Source organism: Pithys albifrons, chromosome 3, assembly GCF_047495875.1.
Source record: "Pithys albifrons albifrons isolate INPA30051 chromosome 3, PitAlb_v1, whole genome shotgun sequence".
Taxonomy (NCBI): domain Eukaryota; kingdom Metazoa; phylum Chordata; class Aves; order Passeriformes; family Thamnophilidae; genus Pithys; species Pithys albifrons.
The window spans coordinates 71,234,794-71,256,772 of NC_092460.1; the positions used below are offsets into that span (position 1 = coordinate 71,234,794).

Sequence of the window (21,979 nt, forward strand, 5' to 3'; positions counted from 1 at the left end):
AGTCCGTTCAGCCTTAACTTTCTGGATTTTCAGCACTGAAATGATTTACATCAACCTTATTTCTCAGGCTTTTGAATCACATGTAATGATAGTATCATGTTGGAATGACAGATAAAAAGCATTATATACCCACTTATACTACTGAGATGAATTACATTGTACTTTACTGACCATTTAAACCATTTTATTACTTCAGTAACTCTTGTGACTTCAAAAGCAAGTCAGTATTTATATTCATTTAGAAATAGGACACAAATAATTTTTCTAGTGAAATATTTTGAAGAGGAAAAAAACCCATGTCCTTGAACCCATGTAGGTCAATAAAATCAGTGGAGCTATTTTAGATTTTCAAAGCTATAATAGAAAAGCATAATTGCTGCATGTGTGATTTGTGAATCCAGCATAGCTCCTACAATCTCAGTTTCACAGAAGGGTTGAGTTTGGAAGGGACCTCTGGAGGTCTCCTGGTCCAACCCTCCTGCTCAAACAGGGCCACCTAGAGCAGACTGCCCAGGACTGTGGCCAGACAGCTTTTGAATATCCAAACAGATGAGTACACCACAATATCCTATGACAATCTGTGCCAGTGCTCAGTCACCCTCGCAGTAATAAAGTATTTTCTTGTGTCCAAGTGGATTTTTATGTCTTTTAATTTGGGCCTGTTGCGTCTTGTCCTGTCACTGGGCGCCACTGAGAACAGCCAGTTTTTCTCTGCTTCATTCTCTTCCATGAGGAGTTTGCACACATTGGGAAGATATCAGAGCCTTTGTGTCTTTGGGATATGTAACATCTCAGGAAGCTCAGATACTCTAAGAATGTTTTGGTGCCTTTACTGTGCTGGACTCAAAGCCAGCTGAAGACAATGGAAGAACTCCCCTTGGCTTTAGTAGTCAGGGCCAGTCTCACCCTTGATCCAACAAGCTCAGTCTTTGCTATATTTTCCATTATAAAGCTATAGACATTTTCTAACTACTCTTACACCATAGCAATACTTGGTTTGTATCTGTTAGGCATCCAGTGACAGAATTGTCAGTGGATTTTTGCTGCCAAGCTTGTCGTCTCCAGTGACCTTGTTTCTCCTCATCAGAAGGGAAACAGTGAGTCTTTTCACTTGCAATTCACTTGCAGTTCTCCTCTGAGCAGGAAACTCACACCTTGTATGTCTGCTGTTCGGTGTAAATTGAAATACAACTTACAGTAATTGGACTTGTCAGAATATTTTGCTCCTCTGTTTCCTTTCCTCCATCCCCATGTCCTTTGAATTTCATTGTTCCTTGTTAGCAAAGGAGAACTGGGGGAGTCAGTGTCTGTGCCTATCTCAGTCTCTATATACATGAAACTGCAGCTCCCTCTTAGGTGAGTGGCTTTTTAGCTATTCTGGACTCCATGCATTATGGAAGTCCATTAGAAGACTCTAGATCTGGAGGCAATGTGCCAGTATATGAGGAGAATTCCAGTTAAGGGTAAAGTCATCTAGTTTTAGTCTCCCTGTGTGCCTGAGGAATGAATACTAAAATTGTTTAAGAAAATCCTTATTCATTAAAATATATTACTCTGAACATGTAACAATCTGCACTAAAGAAGAATTTTGAAAAATAATATTGGTAATTTTTTTGTAAGAGTATTAAAAATACTTTTTACATGAGAATTTTGCTGTAGGCCATGCTCTCATCTCCTCATAACCTATCTTGACAAGATTGTCTGAGAAAGAGATAATCTTTTCCATTCTTTTTTCATTATGTTCTTACCAGGGAGTTCATAAAATATAAAATACCTGCATTGTATTATTATTTTAGTTTATTTCGAGTACAAATAAAACAACATATGCTAGACGTGAATATATTGTCTTTCAGACAGCTGGGAGTGGACAGACTGGCAGTGTTCCAGTTTCTAGTAAGTTGCTACATTGACTTTGTAAATACTGATTTCACTAGAATTTAGTCATTAGCTATGAAATAATAATTTAAAAAATTCTGATACTATTTATAATTACAGAAATCACCGAAGATATGTGAGAATTCACATTGCATTAACATTGCTATGTGTTGATTTCAATGTTTGTTCTCACTAATAGTGTGCTCATGTCACTTGTATCTGAATCATTGAAGTGTGGGGTTGGTTTTTGTTGGTTTTGGTTTTTGGGGGGCTTGGGTTTTTTTTTGTTTGCTTGAGGTTTTTTGTCCCATAACCAGGAGCACATTACCAATCTTGCAAAGACCAGTTTGCATCCAACAGGCTCTAATTGAAGATTACCACATTGACAAGGACTGTCTGTATGAGAGTCTGGCCTGGGGGAGACACTGGTAGGAGATATGGGAGATAAACTAGGACACATGTATGGTTTTCTGACAGTTCCTATGTCATAAGAAATTAAAAAATGGGAAGCTTGTGAAGGATGAAATGCAACAAATAAACTACTAGAAGAAACTACCTCAAAACTGTCAATAATGTGATCTTATTTCCCAAGGAGGGGATGGTAAAATATGAGTGAAGTTGATTCAGTGAGATTAATATAAAATTATGTATACTGTTATCCTTTGTTTATCTTTTTGTGAAGATAATGATTTAAACCAGTGGCTTTCAGTCTTGTACTGCAGAAGTTTACTGCTTGGTCTACTTCTCTTAGCCATTGCTTGCAGATATCAAATGTGTGATGTGCAGACCTTCAGGCTGCTATTGATCATGGTTTCTACATTTGTCAGCTCATAAGATATATTTGGCTTCAAATAATGGCCATTTTGTCCCATGTGAAACACAACTTTAAGACTGAAGTCTTGGCAGATACGGTGTAACAGACCTTTATCTTCCTTTCCTCATCTGTTGCCTTTAAAAACATCAAACATCATTGCAATCCTCTTTATTTGAAGAGTTTCTGCTATTTGTTTTTGTCACTGTACCAGGCACAGGACTGTGGTCTGTGGTGTTTCTGTATAACTGTTCTCCCTCTTTGCCAATATAGAGAATGTTTTTACTGGTTTTTGCCCTTTTTTTTTTTTGGGGGCAGGGGAGCGGGAGGAGGAGAGGCGTTATTTGGTACCTGTTTCTGCTAAGAAGAAAGCTCTTTCCATTTGTTTAGGAAGATTGTTGACCATCCTAAGCCTTTCTGTACAGAGTAGCTGACTAGTATTTTTACTCCTAGTTTTTGAACTTATTTGTGTAAGTTTCTGATTGTAAATGAAAATTCTGGTCTTCCCTTTCTTGCTGTAAATTATTTTCAAGCATAATGTTTGGTTGATTTACCAGATTTCATTTTATTTTTAATTGGTGACATTTGGTTAAAATCCCTTAACATTATTTGACATATAAATTTTTTTCCTAACAGATGAAAAAAATTGAAACATACTAGTTTTGCATTTTTTGCAGTCATAAGCTATTATGCTGAAGAACAATTCTTTTAGCTTGCTAATTTCTGATGTCCAGTGTATATTTGTAGTGTTAGAACGATATTACAGTGACATCATTTGATGTAATAAATTGGGACAGAAAACACCTGGCTTCAGTTGTAAAACCTTTTTTTCCTCATCCTGAAAGCAAAGCAAGAAAATATGCTTGAGTCATCAGGAAAATAAACACATACTTGTTCTTTTTTTCTAGTGAGTGAGCACTTCAAATACTTGGAATGTAGGGAAGATGAACAGGCATGCTTCTCCCTATATTGTTATTACTTTGACAAAGACATGTAAATTTAGGTATTATTTCCTTAAGATGTCTCTTCAGGTTATATTCATATTCACAGAAGTGCAGTATTTCTCTCTGGGTAATTTTTACAGGCTTGTAAAGACAGAGGGGTTTTTTTGTAATGTTTTCATTGTGCTGTAACTAGAAACCTTGTAGATCCGCAAGGCACCTAAATGAGAAATCAAATCTTAGTACAGCATAGAAGAGATAACAATCTTGCATATGGTTGCTATGAAGTTCTCAGAGTTCTTAAAACTAGTAATTTATGACTTCAGAATGCTTAAATCTTGTCCATGGTCTTGTGTGACTCTGTATGTATAGAGTTGGTACTATGGTGTAAGCACCTAGCCACAGATTTTTCAGTTTACTAATTTTGCAGTATTCTGTTAAGGAGTTAGGTGAAAAACCTTGGACATAAATGAATAAATTTTAAAAATAGACATATAAATAAATAAAGTTATCATCTCATTGGTGAGTCACTGCGTCCATTAGTACTGGTCACCTTTTTAAGCACCACCTCTTAAGAGCATAGGAGCAGGCAATTCCAAAATGTTGAAAGTCATGTAGAGCTAAGGCAAAAAAGGGGGTATGCTGAGTAGAATCAAGGTTGGGTGACTTGGGAGGAATAAAGAAATTCTTCTCAACACTGTAGGGAGAAAATTTGTGCAGCCAAAGCTCAACTGTAGTTGAAGCTGGCCAGAAACATGGGGGACAGTAAAAAGAGGCTTTTTTGGAATATGTTAATAGCAGAAGGCAATGCAGAAATAACATCAGCCTGTTACAGGATGAGATTGGTCACCTCACAGACAGGGACAGACACAAGGCAGAGGTCTTTAATACTTTCTTTGCCTCTGTTTACAACCCCAATGATGGGCTATGGGGTTCAGTGCACTGAAGTGGAGAACCATGGTTGTGAGACTCATAAACTCCTGCAGGATCTGCTGCTCCAGCAGAGTCTCTATAAGTCAATAACGCCTGCTGACATTCATCCTAGAATATTCAGATTGCTGGCTGATGTCATCACGAGGGCTCTCTCAATGGTTTGGGGTTTTTTTTGTCATTCTTAAAGGGGAGACCAGAGAGGTCCCTGCTGAATAGAAGTTGACTAACATTGTCCCAGTTGTCAAGAAGGAGGACCCTGAAAACTATAGGCCTGTCAGTCTCACTTTAGTGACTGAGTGACTGATAAAATAATGGAGAAGATTATTCTGGGAAGTATTGAAAAACACCTGAAGGACAACAAAGTCAGTGGTCACAGCCAGCAGGGCTTCATGAGAGGAAACTTGTTCTTGTCAAACTTAATTTCCTTTTATGACAAGCTAACCCACCTAGGTGACCAAGAGAAGACAGTTGATATAATCTTTCTGGATTTCAGTAAAGCTTTTGATACTTACTGTCTTTCACGGGATCCTTCTGGAAAGTGTACTAATTATGTTAAATTGTGAGGAGGTGTTGACTTCCTCAAAGGCAGGGAAGCCCTGCTGAGACATCTTGGCAAATTAAAGGGCTTGGCAATCACCAACTATGTGAAGTTTGACAAGGGAAAGTGCTGGATTCTGCACCTGAGATGAGGCAACCCTGGATGCTTAGAGCAGTGCTGTGGTAATGGACCTGGGGGTTCTGGTTCAATGGCAAGTTGAATATGAGTCAGCAGTGCCCTGGCAGCCAGGAGGGCCAACTGTGTTCTGGGGGGCATCAGGCACTGCATCACCAGCCAGTCAGAGGAGGGGTTTGCCCTGTTCTGCTCTGCACTGGGGTGGCCTCACCTTGGATATTGTGTGCAGTTTTGGGTGCCACAATGTAAGAAGGATATAAAGCTATTCAGAGTGAGTCCAAAGAAGGGCCATGAAGTTGGTGAAAGTCATAGATGGGAAGCTGTATGAGAAGCAGCTAATTTGGCTTGTTTAGTCAAAGAAGACTGGTAGTAGACCTCATAGCTGTCTACTATTTCCTTGTGAGGAGAAGAGGAGGGGCAGTCACTGATCTCTTTTCTGTGGTGACCAGTGACAAGATCCACGAGAATGGCATGAAGGTGTCAGAGAAGGTTTAGGTTAGATACTAGGAAAGGTTCTTCACCCAGAGAGTGGTTGAGCACTGGAACAGGCTCCCTAGGGAAGTGGTCACAGCACAAAACCTGTCTGAGTGCAGGAAACATTCAAACAGTGCTCTCAGGCACATGATGTGATTCTGGGGGTTGTCCTGTGCAGGACCAGGAGTTCGACTTCAATGATCCTTGTGAGTCCCTTCCAACTCAGGATATTTTATGATTCTATTATTTTTATACATGTGTTTAACCATCTTGTTTGCCCATTTGCACCTTTGCTCCTGTTTCCAGTGTGGCATCTTAAGCCCCATGAAAACACTATGGAAGTAATAGGTTGATTCTTACAGTGTGAGCCTGCCTTGGCTTCTGCAGTACTCTGAAAACTAGTCCATATGAATAGTTTTTCGTCATTTTGGAAGCTGTTTACCAGTGCTGTTTAAAGCAAGTCCCAATCATTCTTTTTCTGCTGTCAATTGATCATAGACAGCAAGAGCCCTGTCCTTTGTTCTTTTCATTAAAATTCCGTGTTTTGAAGTCTAACATCTTCTAACCATACATGGACAGAGCTCTTTACCAGACTCCTTTACTGGCAGCCTAACTTAAAAGTTTTACTTCATCTGCTAGGTCTGTTTGCCTCAGCTGAACTGCTATCAACAGAGTTTTTAGTCATAGTCACATTTTCACGTGCTTTTTCAGTGTTCAAATTGCTTTTTTAGTCTTTAAGGATGCCTCAAGGAGCCCTCATTTAAGAGCTCAGTTGAATGCTATGGAAGACTTCTCAACAAAAATGCACAGGATAGATAAATTATGTAATTACTCCATAGTAGTTGGTACAAACACAGCAAACATGACAGGTAGGGGAAGGAATTTATGATTTTAGATTGACTCCTTGCCAATGTGACTAAACAACCTGTTAGTGTTATTGGAGGTGGCTCACGCTGTAGATGCTAGGTGATTGTAAAAGCAGTGTAGAACATTGACTTCGTATTACAATAGAGACATTTAGCTTTCCCAGCTAATAAGGAATCAATTACTATTTGTCTTATTTTTTATTGAATCAAATTTTCTTTTTTCAGCTGGGTAAGTAAAAGCAGATATATGCAGCTTTTCAGCAGGGATTGACTGGAAAAAATACATAACAATATATTTTTCAGTTTGAAATTTGGAATAATTTTGAATTGTTGAGGGACATGGCATGGCATGAGTCAAGTCTTCAGCCTCACTGACTGCAGTAACAGGAGCTTGTGCTCTCCAGAAATTGAGCAGAGAAGAAACTATGCCCAAATCTCTGCAAAGATAAATGAGAAAGGGGGTGAGAGCAATGTCTAGTAATGATGTGGCAGTCAAGAGACAGAAATTCAGGAAAGGTGGTGATTATCTCTGTGTGTACTTGTACAGATGAAGCTGCACAGTGGTTTTGCACTATGTAAGCTTGCAAAGTAGGATTAATGGGACTTACACAATGCCTAAGCCTTGATCTCTGAACAGTGGAAAATGTAATCGAGGAGGTTCCAAGGAGGAGGTGGAAAATGAAATGAATGAGACAGATTTTGGGGATTTTTTTGTGTGAGGTAATTTTGGGTGGGTTTCCCCTCTGCCAACCAACCAATATAAGTGAACAAAGAATGCAGCAACATACTTCATTACCAGATTTAAATTGTACATTCATAATTACTGACAAATTTCACAAAACTTCAAGTCCCATCTGCCAGTCATTGGGCAGTTGTGGATACAAGAAATTAAAGTGATTTGAGGAATTCACAATGTGCTAAACTTCCTATTGTCCCTTGGTGATAAATCTGAATCTGAATCAGCTGTAGACACCACAGGGAAGTGTACAGGCCTTCCTTGTGAGAAGGCATAAAAAATCTAGACACTGAAGGTAATACAGAAATGAGACAATGTACTGCATGACTTCCTGAGAACCTGGTGAACATAAAACAGGAGTTTGCTGGGTCATGGATTTTGCATGGACATTTTAAAAAATGCAAAAGGAAAATGTCATTTGGAGGCCAGTGGGAAGAAGAAAGGATTGTGCAAGAGAAGTCATGGTTTGACAAACTGTTGATAATTCATTGACCAAACACAACAGCCAGCAGGCTCCTGAAAGATTCCTTTTGCTGGATGAATATGGAAAAGATGTTGTGTCATGACAGTGTGTTAAATAATAGTACAGGAGACAGTTGTATTATCACTACATCTGCGTAAATAGAAGCAGACCTTGCTAATAATTTTTTAGATCCTGTAGAGTTGCTTACCAGTGTAACATTTGATCACTTTGTGTATAAAAATAGATCAAGAGTAGTCAAACTTCTGAGCACTTTTTGTAGGCTTCCTGTTTCATCTTCTTAGAAACCTGTTCTTTTAATAACATACATTATTTTAGGCACCAGGGGAATGTGGAAGTTTGATGGCAAGAGGAAATGGGTGATGTAATTCTGCTGTAAATGAAATCCTACACAGGCAATAACTATCAAGGTCTGGAACAACTAATAATCAGGTAATGTCTTGCCTGTGACTTAGCCTGTCGAATGAAAGTACTTAGAAGATGAAAGATGATATGCTTCCCCAGAGAGATACTAATCACAAACTAATCAAAATATCCTGGGAAGCATCTAGCCAAGCAGAAATTAAATCTTCGCTGGACTTTTCCAATTATACAATACTAGTCCAGATGTTCATGTTGCTGACAAATCTTTACTTCTGGAGGAAAATAGACAGGAAACACCAGCATCATGGGATATTTACTGGCTGTGACAATCAGGAGGAAGGAGGAACATTCTGTTCCACACTGCCTGGGATGTGAGTCCCAATGTCTTAGGTTGAAAGTGGGGCAGAAAAAAATTGGTAGCTTTATCTTTCTAGAAATCTTTCCAAGTTGCTCAATACTCACCTAACCAGACAATCTTCAAGTTTTTAGAAGCCTTATGATAGCTTGATGAAAATCTGCCTTTTGTTGTCTGTCAGGATGCCTCCTCAGTGGGCAATGGAAGAGAAGTGGCCAGGCAAGAGAGCAGGAAAGGAACAGAGGCATTTATGACCGTAGTAGGAGGAAAAAAAGACAGCATGCACTGGCAAACCTACACCATCCCTAAACCCACTGGTATTTGTCATGTTAAATATGTTAACATGCCATTGGTACTGGTGTGGAGGAAATGCTTGTGTGTTTTTGGCTAGGTTAGCATTGGTGAGAAGAGAAAATACAAGTGATTGTGGCCAAATTAGAGGTTAAAAACATACCTTAGTTCTTGCTGCTTTTTAATGGAAGGAACTGCTTAAATATGATGGAATCTTTCGTGTTTTAGAGAATACTGATAGAAAAGAAATAATCCAAGTAGTCTTTATTTTGATGATTTTAAGAAGTATCCCTTTTAAATGTAGTCAGAGCAGCAATCCATAAGACATGCTTGAGCTTGTTCTTAAGAGGTTTTCAATTTAGTTTCAATTAATTTTTTTCAGTTGGGCATTTATTATTTGTTGAGTTTTCTCTTTTTTCTTAAACATAGTTTGGTCACTCTGTATAGACAGGTTTCTAATACCTGAGAGCTTTATAATCGTGCTGGCAAAGCCACAACAAAATGCTTGGAATGTTTATTTACCCAAGTTCAATGGATGAGATGTAATTTTCTTAGCTGTCCAGTGGAAGCAAAGACAAATGACAGGGGAAGAATTCAGAGATGCTGCTTGCCACTGTAGGGAGAAAATTTGTGAAGCCAAAGCTCAGCAGGAATTGAATCTGCAAGAAATGCGGGGAACAGTAAAAAGAGTTTTTTCAAATATACTTATGGCAATAGGCAGTATAGGTTGGTCACCTCACAAACAGGGACAGAGACAAGGCAGAGGTGTTTAACAGGTTTTTTTTGCCTCTGTTGTCAACACAGATGGCAGACCAAGGGGGTCTCAGTGCCCTAAGCTGGAGGACCATGACTGTGAGAATGATCAACTTGCAGTTGACCCTGAAATTGTGCAGGGTCTGCTGCTCTGGCTGGTTCCCTAGAAATGTATGGGGACTGGTGGAATTTATCCCAGAATCCTCAAAGATCTGGTTGATGTAACCACAAAACCCCTCTCAATGATATTTGAGTGGCCTTGGGAGTCCAAAAAAGTCCCAGCTGAATGGAATTTTCCTAACATTGTCCCAGTTTTCAAGAAGGGCAAGCAGTAGGACTCTGGAAACTACAGACCTGTGAGTCTCACTTCAATGCCTCATAAAGTTATGGAGAAGATTATTCCGGGAGGTATTGAAAAACAACTAAAAGTCAGTGCAGTCACTGGTCACAGCCAGCATGGCTTCATGAAAGTCCTGCTTATCAAACTTGATTTTCTTTTTTCACAACCCAGCTGATCAAGGGAAGGCAGTTGATGTAATCTCTTTTGGATTTCAGTAAAGCTTTCAATACTGTCTCTCACAGGATCCTTCTGGACAAAATGTCCAGCACACAGCTGGATAAACACATCATGTGGTGGGTGAACCATTGGCTCACAGGCTGAAAACAGAGGGTAACAGTGAATGGGGTGACATCAGACTGGTGACCTGTCACTAGAGGTGTTCCACAGGATTACATCTTAGGCCCTGTGCTCTTCAACATCTTTATAAATTACTTGGACACAGGATGGGAAGGGGATACGAAGCAAGTTTGCGGATTACACAGAACTGGGAGGAACACTTGACTCCTTCGAAGGCAGGGAGGCCCTGCAGAGACCTGGACAAATTGGAGGGCTGGGCAATCACCAACCACATGAAGTTCAACAAGGGAAAGTGCTGGATTCTGCACTTGGAATGGGAAAACCCCAGGTGTAGGTACAGACTGGGAAATGAGATGCTGGAAAGCAGTGTCACAGAAAGGGACCTGGGGGTCCTGATCGATAGCAAGTTGAATATGAGCCAGCAGTGCCCTGGCAGCCAGAAGGGCCACCCGTGTCCTGGGGGGCATCAGGCACAGCATCGCCAGCTAATCGAGGGAGGGGATTGTCCTGCTCTGCTCTGCACTGGGGTGGCCTCACCTTGAATATTGTGTGCAGTTTTGGGCACCACAATGTAAGAAAGATACTGAGCTATTAGAGGATGTTCAAAGCAGATACAAAGATGGTGGAGTGCCTAGAGGGGAACCTGTATGATGAGCCACTGAGGTAATTGGGCTTGTTCAGCCTGGAAGAGACTGAGGGCAGACTTCATTGCAGTCTATGACTTCTTCATGATGGGAAAAAGTGGGTTACACACTGATCTTTTCTCTGTGGTGACCAGTGGCAGGACCCAAGGGAATGACGTGAAGTTATCTAAGGGGAGATTTAGGTGAAATATTAGAAAAAAGATTCTTTACCCAGAGGATGGTTGGGCACTGGAACAGGCTCCCAAGGGAAGTTGTCACAGCGCCAAGCATGCCAGGGTTCAGGAAGCATTTGGACAAGACTTTCGAGCGCATGGTGTGACTCTTGGGTGTGGTCCTGTGCAGGGATAAGGGTTGGACTTGATGACCCTTGTGGATCCCTTCCAACTCAGTATATTCTGTGATTTTGTCATGGCCAAATGTTGTGGTTGTGTGGGTGGGAATGTGAGCACTGCTGGAAACTTCTGGGACCCACACAGGCAAGTGTCTTGAAATGTGCGTTCTGCTGCCATGTTCCAACCTTTGAGAAACAGTCTTTGACTATATGAAGGTACATGGGAAAGGGTCAGGACTGTCTGAGCAAAACCATCTCTTACAGACCCAGAATTTCTAAGTTTTCCTTGTTTCTAAGGCTTAAAGGAAGAGAGTTGATTTTCTTCCTGAAAGCAAGTCTTTGTGATGCAGTGTCACTACATTGCAGTAGTTTCATATGCCAAGGCTTCCAAAGGCTATTGGTGGAATAAAAAAATAGCTTTGATTTTACACTAGGTTGGATGTGTTCTTTCAGTGATTCTTCTGTGTATGCTATTTTCTGTGTTTCTCTGAAGAATCAGGTTTGTTGCCATTAATAGGGAGCCTGGATTCAGTGGATTTATACTTTGACGTAGTTTGGTTAATTTCTTTTTTTTTTTAAGATGCCTGGATAGTCTTGCTCATATGTTGAGAATATTTTGGCTTTAGGAATGTGTATTTTCTTCCAAGATAGAATGACAGTGATTTTGATGTCTTTTGCCTTTCCTGTCTGCCTGTTGGGAACATGAGGATGTGTTAACATTTCATTGCCGTTATGGTCCTTGGGCATTGCTGTACTTCATTTATTCCTGTCACATGTAGTTGTTCTTAGAAGTTTGAAATTTATGGGGTGAGGGAGAGGGCTTAGGATGTGAATATTTCAGTTTAGTGTCATGGGCTTTAATACATAGGAGGTGATATGTATGACTGGATGATTGTCTTGTTCTGTCTGGACTGAAGATCATCTAATCCCTCATAGAGATTTATATAGATTTTTTTCACATACTTCCTTCTAGAAGATCATGTTTTCTGGTAAAGATACACTGTATTGAGCTTTTTTGACTCTTTGTGACCTTTCTTGGTGGATGTTGTACAAAGTTCCTCCTTCTGTTAGCCCTAGGACTCTCCCCTGGACTCTCTCCTGTGCTCTTTTCTGTATTTGGTTTATTAAGTCTGACTGTAAACTCTGCTGTTTATGGCATTTAGAGTGTTGCAAAATGCTGTGATACTTTATATTTTATAAGATATAACTCATATTTTAAAATGTAAAAAACCTGATGCTATACCCATCACTTAGTTTTCAACATCAGTTACAAAACTCTACTTTTCATGCTAACAAAGTAATAAGAAGGAGCGGCAAGTTAAAAAAGAAAAGTAAAGCAGAAATGAAAATAACGGAAGTAATGGTAATTAATATAGGTCATGCAAAATAAAAACAAACAAACAACCCCACTCACATACTTTTAGATACTTTAAAATTGTCTGTGAATTTGAGTTTATTTAAATGGAATAAATAAATCTCTCTGTGAAAGCATAATTGATTTGCATCACTAAATCAATGGTTAGCAAATTAGACCTCTAACATGTAATCTAGAACTTGGAAGTTATAACTTAGTCCTGTTATTTCATGATTATGGTTACTTGATGAGCCTTCACTGTGTACTAAGCAACAGAGACAGACATCTGATTTTCTATACCAAGCAGTATGTTCCCCAGTCTTTATGCTTTGCATAATGTAATTGCAGTAATGAACCTATTAAAAAAACCCAAAAGACAGTTTGCTGTGAAGATGTTTTATATAACTCTTAAATACTTAATAGGAACTTTAGTGAGCAATCCAGTATGAGCTGTATCATCATGCTGCTGTAAAACCTGGTGCTGCCAGATCGCAGGAATGGCACTAGGCCAGACCATAGTATAACAAACACTTATCCTGGATATATCATTCTGTTGTTTGCTCATTGGAGACTTGAGTCAGTTCTTGTACAATAAAATTCATATACTCTAATATACTTCAGTAGTAGAGGTAAATAGCTAGGATAATCAAGATACAAATCCATAATGTTTAAATAACTGTGTGGGGTGTTGAATTGTCAAAGGTCTGATGTGGCTGCAGTGATCAGCCTTCATTGTGCAGCTTTCCTCTTCAAGAAATTAATTTTTTATTCATACCACTGGCACTGCTCTCACAGCTCCATTTTCTGGTGTACCTGAGCTGTGTTTCAGGCAATCATAGTTTCTTTGGCGTGACCTGAGAGACATATCTTCTGCTGTCTCAGTAGCTATCTGTAGTCCACATCGCTTCAATATCCTTCGTCTTCTACTTATGTGTGCTTTTATGATTATTTTGTGGGGTTTTTTTCTCCCCTGTTTTATTTGTTTTATTATCCAAGAGTCTTAGGGATGGGTTTAGAATATTCTTGCAAGTGATTCAGTCTTTTCATTTTGAAATGCAGTTATCTTTAAGAAAATGTATAGCTCTATAAGCAGAGTGCCAACACTTTTATACAAAATCATTATGTTTTTTTAATATTTTCTTTTAATTTTCTTTTGAAGCGGTGTGTGTATTTGAAGGCAGAACCTACTTTGAAGGACAAAGAGAAACTGTGTATTCAAGCTCAGGGGACTGTGTTCTCTTTGAGTGCAAGGTAAGAATACTGTTGATGGCAAAAATATTCCTGCATGTAGAAATATCAAAGTCCCACTGAAAGGAACTTTTGAAATACAGACAGGTCTAACTTGGGAAGTGACAACAGAAAAGGCATCTAATAGGTCCTATGTTTGTTTTGTCTTGCTGAGTTCCACATCAAATTTTGCAAATAAATTTACTTTGCATATAGCTGCAAGCTTTGATGATGCAACTTGACAATCCTCCATCATCAGTAGTAAAACAGCAGCAGACTACCTTGTTTCCATGTGCACTGCTATTGTCCAAGATTATGTGATCAGGTGTAAGGAATACATGAATGTGTTGGGGACGTAATTTGGAATTTAGGATAATTCTTCAAGGAAAAGCCAGAGGAAAAAGAAGGAAAAGAGCTGGTATACCAGGTGTCTGGTATTTCTAGTGATGGAAATGGGGTAGGGTTGGGGTTTTTGTTTGTAAACAGAACATCCTTGATGCTGGGTCAGTCTTGCTCTGCTGTATGAACAGAGCTGCTCTTCAGGGCACAAGTGCACTCTGTAGTGAAAATATACCCAGGGACAGCTGTAGGTTGAGAATTGCACAGACTGCTGCAGTGGATTGCGTGTTACCCCTCCAGGGGAGGAATGGGGAGGAATCCTGTCTGGGTAGAGGCCTGCGTTCTGTGGACTTGAGTGGGAAACTTGAATGCACATTTCTAGGGCAGAAAAAAGACAGGAGCAACTTCTTTGGCCATGCAGCTATCCGACCAGTTTCTAAAATCTCAGACGTTTTCATAGTTAGTAAAAAATATGTTTTACAAAGAAGAACAGGGGACTCTTGTCCTACTGCTGTTGATTTTAATCTTTGTGAGTTTAATTCCTGCAGTACATGCTTTGAAACCCTTTTTAAAAAAGAAAGGAGAAGCTGACCAGAAATAATTTTGGATTCAGCTGTAGGTTTTACAGGGCTGTGACCTCATATTTTCAACATGACACTTTGGACATAAGTTCTATGATTAGTCAATGGGTATAATTACCAACCATGAAAAGGTATGTGAGGTTGCCTTGTGTTCCTTACAGCTGGCAATTGCGATACTGTATATAAAAAAAAATGCCTCTGTTGGCTGACCTAGTCTGTGTTTGATAGATCCGACTTGTTTGCTGGTGGGCTACCTCACTGTCCTGGCAGAAACAGTAGGCAGCAACTTTGGCTCATTGAAATGTTGCTTTTTCAAAGACTGAAGGACACAGAGTTTCTGCTGAACAGCCTTTGGAATGATAATTCAGAGCAGAAGATCTAAATACTGTAAACTGGTCAGTTAGGAATTCATAGGCAGACTCTATTTTATTACTACCAGAGTTCTCATATAAGGGTATAATTAATGATTCTAGGCCAAGAGATATTAATAAGAATGGCACAAGTACTGATTTCATGCTTGAAGGCTTATAATGATGTTTTCAAGGCAATATAGGGAATTTTTTCTTTTTGTCTGCATGTAATTAAAACCATCATGATTTGTTTTGTTTGGCTACTGAAGCTTTGCTTGCTATAGGCATGCACTTTTCTGTTTGACTATTATAAATAAGTGAATGAAAAATTATCTTTGAATTTATGGAAGAATTAAACACAATCCAGACTACCCTAACTGATACTATTTCTGTCAAAGGTAAATTTATCTTGTGGAATTGCTAGGTTTTGCTTGTCCTTGTGTACAGCACATCTATGGCTGGTTTGTTTTACTCTATGATCAGATTAGGGTTGGTTTCTCTGTCAAGATTGCTTAAGGTAAAGTTTGAGCAGTAATTTTGATATTGGCCATTGTGTTCATGTTCCTCTTTATATTTCAAGCTTAAAGAGGATTTAAAATTAAATGCTAGACCCACAATAATAATAATACATGTAATGGCATATACATGATTTTAGATGCTTTTCTTACATGCAGAAATACAGGGTTCTGAGTTCATTGAGCTCTTTATTTTAACCAGATTCCTTATTATAAGGCAGATTCCCTAAGGGACATGCTGTTGTTTGCCTTGTTTTCTTTCTTTGCCATGTCGTGACTAGAGCACTGCAAGACACATTATTTAGGGCCCAAGGGAGCCTAAAGGTGGTACATCTGTGGTAGCCAGATTGCTAAGGCAATCATTTTGTGTGGTCATACTGCAGTGATTTCATGTGACCTGCACTCTGTGCCTGAAGATACTCAGATATCGTCCTGTGGTATTGTACATTTCCAGATACCTGATCCAAACTTAGCTGAGACTCCCTCTCTTTCCTAATAAGGACTCAGGCCAGTTTCCATCACTGTTACTGAGACAGCAGTGGGATCAGAGATGTTCCAGTTTGATTTTAGTTGCTGTATAAATAACAAGCTTCTTTAGAGTATTCATTATGAGGACCCTTGATTCTCAAATCTGGCACCTCAGTTTTTGAGAAATAATTGTTACTGTTTCAGACATAATGTCAGAGAAACTTCTGAGGAAAGTTGCTTGACAGCAAAGAACAAAGAGAGTTGTTGTCACACTTTGCTTCCTTGAAGAGGTTTGAATGTAGGGGAGTTCCCGATGCTTTTATTGTGCTATCTTGTCCTCTCAAATGGTTTTTGAAGGTACCTGGATTTTGGCCTAGACAAACTATTTTGTTTGTGTATTGCAATGCTAAAAATGCACCAAAGTTATAATTTTCTTTATTTCCTATCTCACAGTATTAATCAATTACCTCAATTTAACAGGACCACAAAATGCAACGTATTCCAAAAGACATCTGTCCAGCTTTGAACTGCCCAGAATCTCAACAGATTCTTTTACCTCACAGTTGCTGCAAAATCTGTAAAGGTAAGGTAATATCAGGATTTATATAAACTCAGTGTAATTTTCCATTCTTATGGATTATATAGACATTTTTTCTGATAATTTTGAATAGGACACGCATATGGATGGTAATCACTGTAAATCTTGCGAAGCTGAATAGCACTGTGACATCTGAAAATTGTAAAATGCCTACTAGTATAAATTCTGTGAAACGTATTTATGTGTTTTATTTCAAAATTAGTGGAAAGCCAAAGAAATAATATATATAATTAGTGATTTAATACTCTTCACCTACTCCAGTGTCCAAACAAAATGAGATTGGAGAAATGTCCATGATCACCAAGATCTTTCTGAGGTGCTTTGAGATATCTCTTTCAGAGAACTATTTGTGCTAAGCAGTTGTTCAAATACTGGAGTAACTTGTCTGCTTGTTTGAATTTGCAGTCTGCATCTATAAGCACAAGCTTTGGGGAACAATTGTGTATTCTGTGTACCTTTGTGTGTTACACCTGGTCTGGTCCTTACCAAAGGAGAGAGGTGTAGGAAGTGTTCGGTGTCCTTGGCCCACTCTTCTGATCTGGACAAGACTGGCATCTTCAAAGCTATGAGCAATTGCATCTTCAAGTGGTTGTGTCTGCTTCTTCTGTAGCTAAATAAGATAAGTTGATACCTGGCCTGAAAGAAGATGTTAGGCTTTGGATGGATTTTAGGTATGCTTCACTGAAAATAAGAGTGCAGCTATAGCTGTTTCTGTGCTACTCAGAGCAAACATGACGGTAATGATTAATGACATCAAGCAGAGAGATAAGAAAGTAGAAGCAAAGAACTTAAGAGGAGATAGGTCTTGAAGTCTGTCACAGTCAAAAAGGATTTTTTAACGATAATTTTCTATAAAATCTTCAATGGCTTAGAGATAATTCTATGTGTCTTGTGCCTGGTGTAGCTAGAAAATTTTAATATATGTTGGTTGAGTGCTTTCTGAACATTTTCAATCCTCCCTGAACTATGGTAGCTTGGCCATGGTAGCATGAGCTGAAGAGCTTATTCTTTAAACAAGAAGCTGTTGTAGGCTGTTATTCAGCAGCACGTGTTTTGTTTATTAATACAGCTGCTGCATGAGTGCTGTGAATCTTAAGAATACAAAAAAATCAGTAAAAAAGCCCTCACCCTTTCTGGATGATATGTATGTTCTTAGATAGGTAATGAACATCTGATACAGTGCAATACAGGTCAGGAGATCCAGAAATAAGATTATTGCTTTGCCATAAACTCAGGATTCAATGGGAAGGACAACAGAAAGGCAAAGAGTAGATGTTATCATGGCAAGAGGTTGTCTTGACACACACACTTCTGTTGTGATCAAGGAATATTGAAGACTTTCTAACTCAGTGAAAGCATGGAGTGTTTTGCTCCTGAATGTCCTGTTAGATACCAGCACTCTGGTAGCTGCAGTGAATTATAATATTCAAGTAACATTACCAAAGTGTGTCTGTAGGTTGCAGAGACAATCCACAGCAGGAAAGAGAGAGAGAAAGAAAAGCATGAGCCTCTTGTCACAGTAGGTTTGCAATGTTTCCATTATGACCATATCACTGGGTCTCAGTACTAAAACATTCTTTTTTTTCTTTATGGACTTTTCTGTTTCCTTGTCTTGTTTTGCTTCTTTACTGTTGCTTCACACTGTTCCTAAGATGTCCAAGCACAAAAGACCTCTTTGACCTGACCCCCAAGCCCTTTGCACTCTTGGCATGCTTGTTTAACTAAGCTTCTGTGAGGTTAGGGGTAGAATCTCTTTCACAGCAAAATATGAAACATAAACCAGGTGGAGTGATAAAAAAATAATAATCTTTACTGCCAGCAAATACTTGTTTGCTATTTTGCAAGAGGCTTGTGTTGCAGCCTGATTCCAGCTTGCATTTTGGACTGTTGCTGTTATACCAGTTGTGGTCACGTAAGCCTGACCCACATTGCCCTTTCCCCTGTGGTTTTGAGAGAAGAAAACAGCTGTTGGAAAAGAGTACTGTTGCTTGATCCATTCTAATGCTTCAGTTCAAGAAGGAAACTGGAAGCAAGTGAAATTAATGAGAAAACAATGAAGGCCACAAGCCCCACACCTTTATGTACAAATGCGGAAGCTAGAAGCTTCAAGTCAGTTACTACAACCAGCTTGATTTCAGCATGATAAAGGATGATTTAATGGTATTCAGCAACATAACATCATTAAATTTCATTAAAGCAAATGGAAAAAAATGTTAAAAAAATCCTACTGAGTTTCCAACCTGGAAAAGAACTTCAGAATCTTAAAAATTTGTAATTAAGGTGGAAAATGATCATGCTCAGTAAAAATGGAAGAGAAAAAAATATGAAAATAGGAAATGGGGATGGTTAAAGGTGAGATTTTAAAAATAAAATCCACTGGAATGGAAAGGATGATACAATGAGTATTCGTTCAGTGGAGCTTAAAAGGAAGAGTGAAAGGGAAGAGTAAAGAAAAACAAATCAGTGTTAATCAAAGACTTATGGTTAAATGTAGAAGGATTTTATAAATATATTTGGGAACAAAAGGTGCTAGAAAAATAATCCCACTAGTAAATTAGATGCTGAATGTCTAAGCTATTGAACTTTTTTGTAAATGTGCAAACAAACAAAAAAAATTACATGAAATATATCATTAAGATGTGTTCTGTAAAAGAAGAGTGACAAGGAGGCAGTAAGGGGATTTAAGCAAGCCTCCTATCCAGCTGCTTCAGATCAATGCCATAACCTGAAATTGAAATGAAGACCTAGGAACAGTCTGTTCTTGTGGCCTTTACTACCCCTTTCATCCATTTCATGCTTGGTACAATTTATTTTTCTATATCTCACAGACAATAGAAGGGTATTCTTTGACCTAACAGAAAAAGATAGGACTGTCTTTGACAGGGATGTTCTATAATCCATGGGTTCTTTTTAATCCTCAATCATGTTTGTTTCTGTGCAGGCCATGACTTTTGCACTGAAGGACATGGCTGTATGGAGCATTCGGTCTGTCGAAACTTGAATGACAGAGCTGTCTGTATCTGCCGAGATGGCTTCCGAGCACTTCGAGAGGACAATGCCTACTGTGAAGGTAATACCTTGTATAAATGATTAGCTCTGTTGTATAAATTACTTTGGGATAAATATATTGATTCATAAGTTGTCAGAGATAGACCTGGTCAGCACAATGAACTGGATATGCAGCATGTTGATCAACTCATCTCTCCAATTAAGTTCTTTCAGAAAATCTGATCAGAGTGGAGGTGACCAGTTGGTATGACTGAGGTCTTGAATGAGAAACACGTTTCTATCTTCTCTGTGGTGACCAATGACACAACCCAAGGCAATGTCCTGAAGTTATGTCCTCGAGCTTTAGGTTGGATATTACAGAATCACAGACTAGAAAAAGTTTCTTCACCCAGAGGGTGGGTGGGCACTGGAACAGGCTTCCAAGGGAAGTGGTGACAGCACAAAGCCTGCCAGAGGTCAAGAAGCATTTGGGTGATACTCTCGGGCACATTCTGTGATTCTTGGGAACGGTCCTGTGCAGGGCTAAGCGTTGGGCTCAATGGTCATTGTGGGTCCCTTCCAACTTGGCATATTGTGTGATTCTGTGAAAGGAAATTTTCCCTTTTTTTTTTTTTATGATAGTTGGATCCTCAGGCAATCTAAAAGTGAACCATTTGATAAACATATGAGAGTAATATTTAGTTTCTCTTCACTGCTGCCCATTCCCATGCTCTTCCCCTAGGAAATGCAAAGTACTAGACTAGATACTAGTTTTGTTAATCACAGTGAGTAAAGATTTATTATTTGAGTTGGTCTTTTGGTATCAGGGAGCAACAAGGTACTTAATTAGAAGAGAATGATCTCTACAATCTATCATAATCAGGTGAAAAAAACCCATCCCCACTCCAGCAGCAAAAGCTGAAGTCCTCTTCACAGTCTCTTAATTTCTGTGCCAACTGTTGCTATTCCTCATTAAAACCCTTGTTCTGCAAACACATAATGCCAGTGTGCTGTCAGGCCATTCTTACCATGAAGCTTAAGTGTTGGCAGCAGGATGAGATTTGACTCATAAGTAGTTTGGTTCGGATGAAATTGAAAGTCGGGCATCTGTGCATTAAGGTACTCTGCAGTCCCACCTAATACCTGCATTGTTGTCTGGTGGTGCACAATAAAAGGGATGGATCAATGCCTTTTGGGATTTCTCCTTCAGCTGAACTCTCCTAAAGTTAATGGCTGCAGCTCGCTTGAGTTTGGAGGTGCATTAACGTCAGTGGGAATGCTCATCTGTGGATTTAGATTTGAGAATTTGCAGCTGTTTTCAGGAAAGGAGCATATAATTAATTCAGCTTCATATACATCACTGCTTGATGTTTATGGTAAGCTTTCTGATGGAAGCCAGTTTTGAGAAGTAGAACTAAGAACCATACAGAAAGAAATCCCTTGCTCCTCATCATGTCCCAGTAGGCATCTGACATCAGGACCTGCTGTATAACTTTTAGCATCAACCACTCTTTATCCCATAGTCCCTGGAAACTGTGCTGTGGCTTAGACTGTGGATTTGCATTTCTGGGAACTCGCTAGCCATTTCCTGTTTGAGGGGATTACTGTAGCAATGGACTTATGGTGAAATCAGGTGCTTTGAGAAGTTTTTTTTCTGAGGCTCTATTGTCATTCCACTAAATGAAAGTAGAAAAAGAAATTATGCTTTCTTAGTCATCTTCATGTCACTTTAAGTAGTCTGTTGCTTTGTGTGAAACTTGTCAGGCATGCCATAAACAAAAAAAGAAAAGAAGCTTTTTGATCAGCATTGGAGGTGAAATGGTTGAGGACACAGTAGATTATTGTATGTGAGGATGATGCATTTGTATTATAAGTGCATTTACCAGTTTGTGCAATACCTGATTTCAATGTGACGATTTTTTGAGATTTCTTGGCACAATTGCTTCTGTATGGGCAAATGACATTGTTTCTGGGTGGTAATGATCAAACTATTTAACTGCTTTCAGAGAACATGAGATGTGAATAAAAGGTTGGGATACATTATTTTCATAAAAATAATAATTTTGCATATTACTATGTTTGAATGCATTCAAATCTCACTTAAAAATGTTCCTGATGTAGGAACAGTTGGCCCCATTGAAGGTAGCAGAAGTAAGTCCATTAGAAAGATGTGCCCATGTGAACAAAGCTCAGGAGGTTGGGTTCCTTCCACAAGAGGTTCTCCTAGCCACGGGCAAAGCTACCTCAGCAGGCAAGACAGCGTGGCTTTGCTGCTGGTTACACACTGTAACTGTAGTGAAGGCACTGCACTTAACTGTGCACAGTTTGTACATGACATGACACACACCTGTCCTTGACTGACTGTCTCTGCCTGGGTGTGAGGGTCATATGCTGG

At 39.1% G+C, this 21,979-nt stretch overlaps 1 protein-coding gene across 1 annotated transcript in view; it reads left to right on the plus strand.

The window, feature by feature from the left end:
- The window catches only part of NELL2 (neural EGFL like 2), a 136,712-nt gene that overhangs the window by 44,104 nt on the left and 70,629 nt on the right, over positions 1-21,979 (plus strand). The window contains exons 10-12 of the mRNA XM_071552355.1: positions 13,678-13,769; positions 16,479-16,581; positions 19,538-19,666. Of these exons, the coding sequence (XP_071408456.1) occupies positions 13,678-13,769; positions 16,479-16,581; positions 19,538-19,666 (324 nt within the window). The remainder of the gene's footprint in view (positions 1-13,677; positions 13,770-16,478; positions 16,582-19,537; positions 19,667-21,979) is intronic.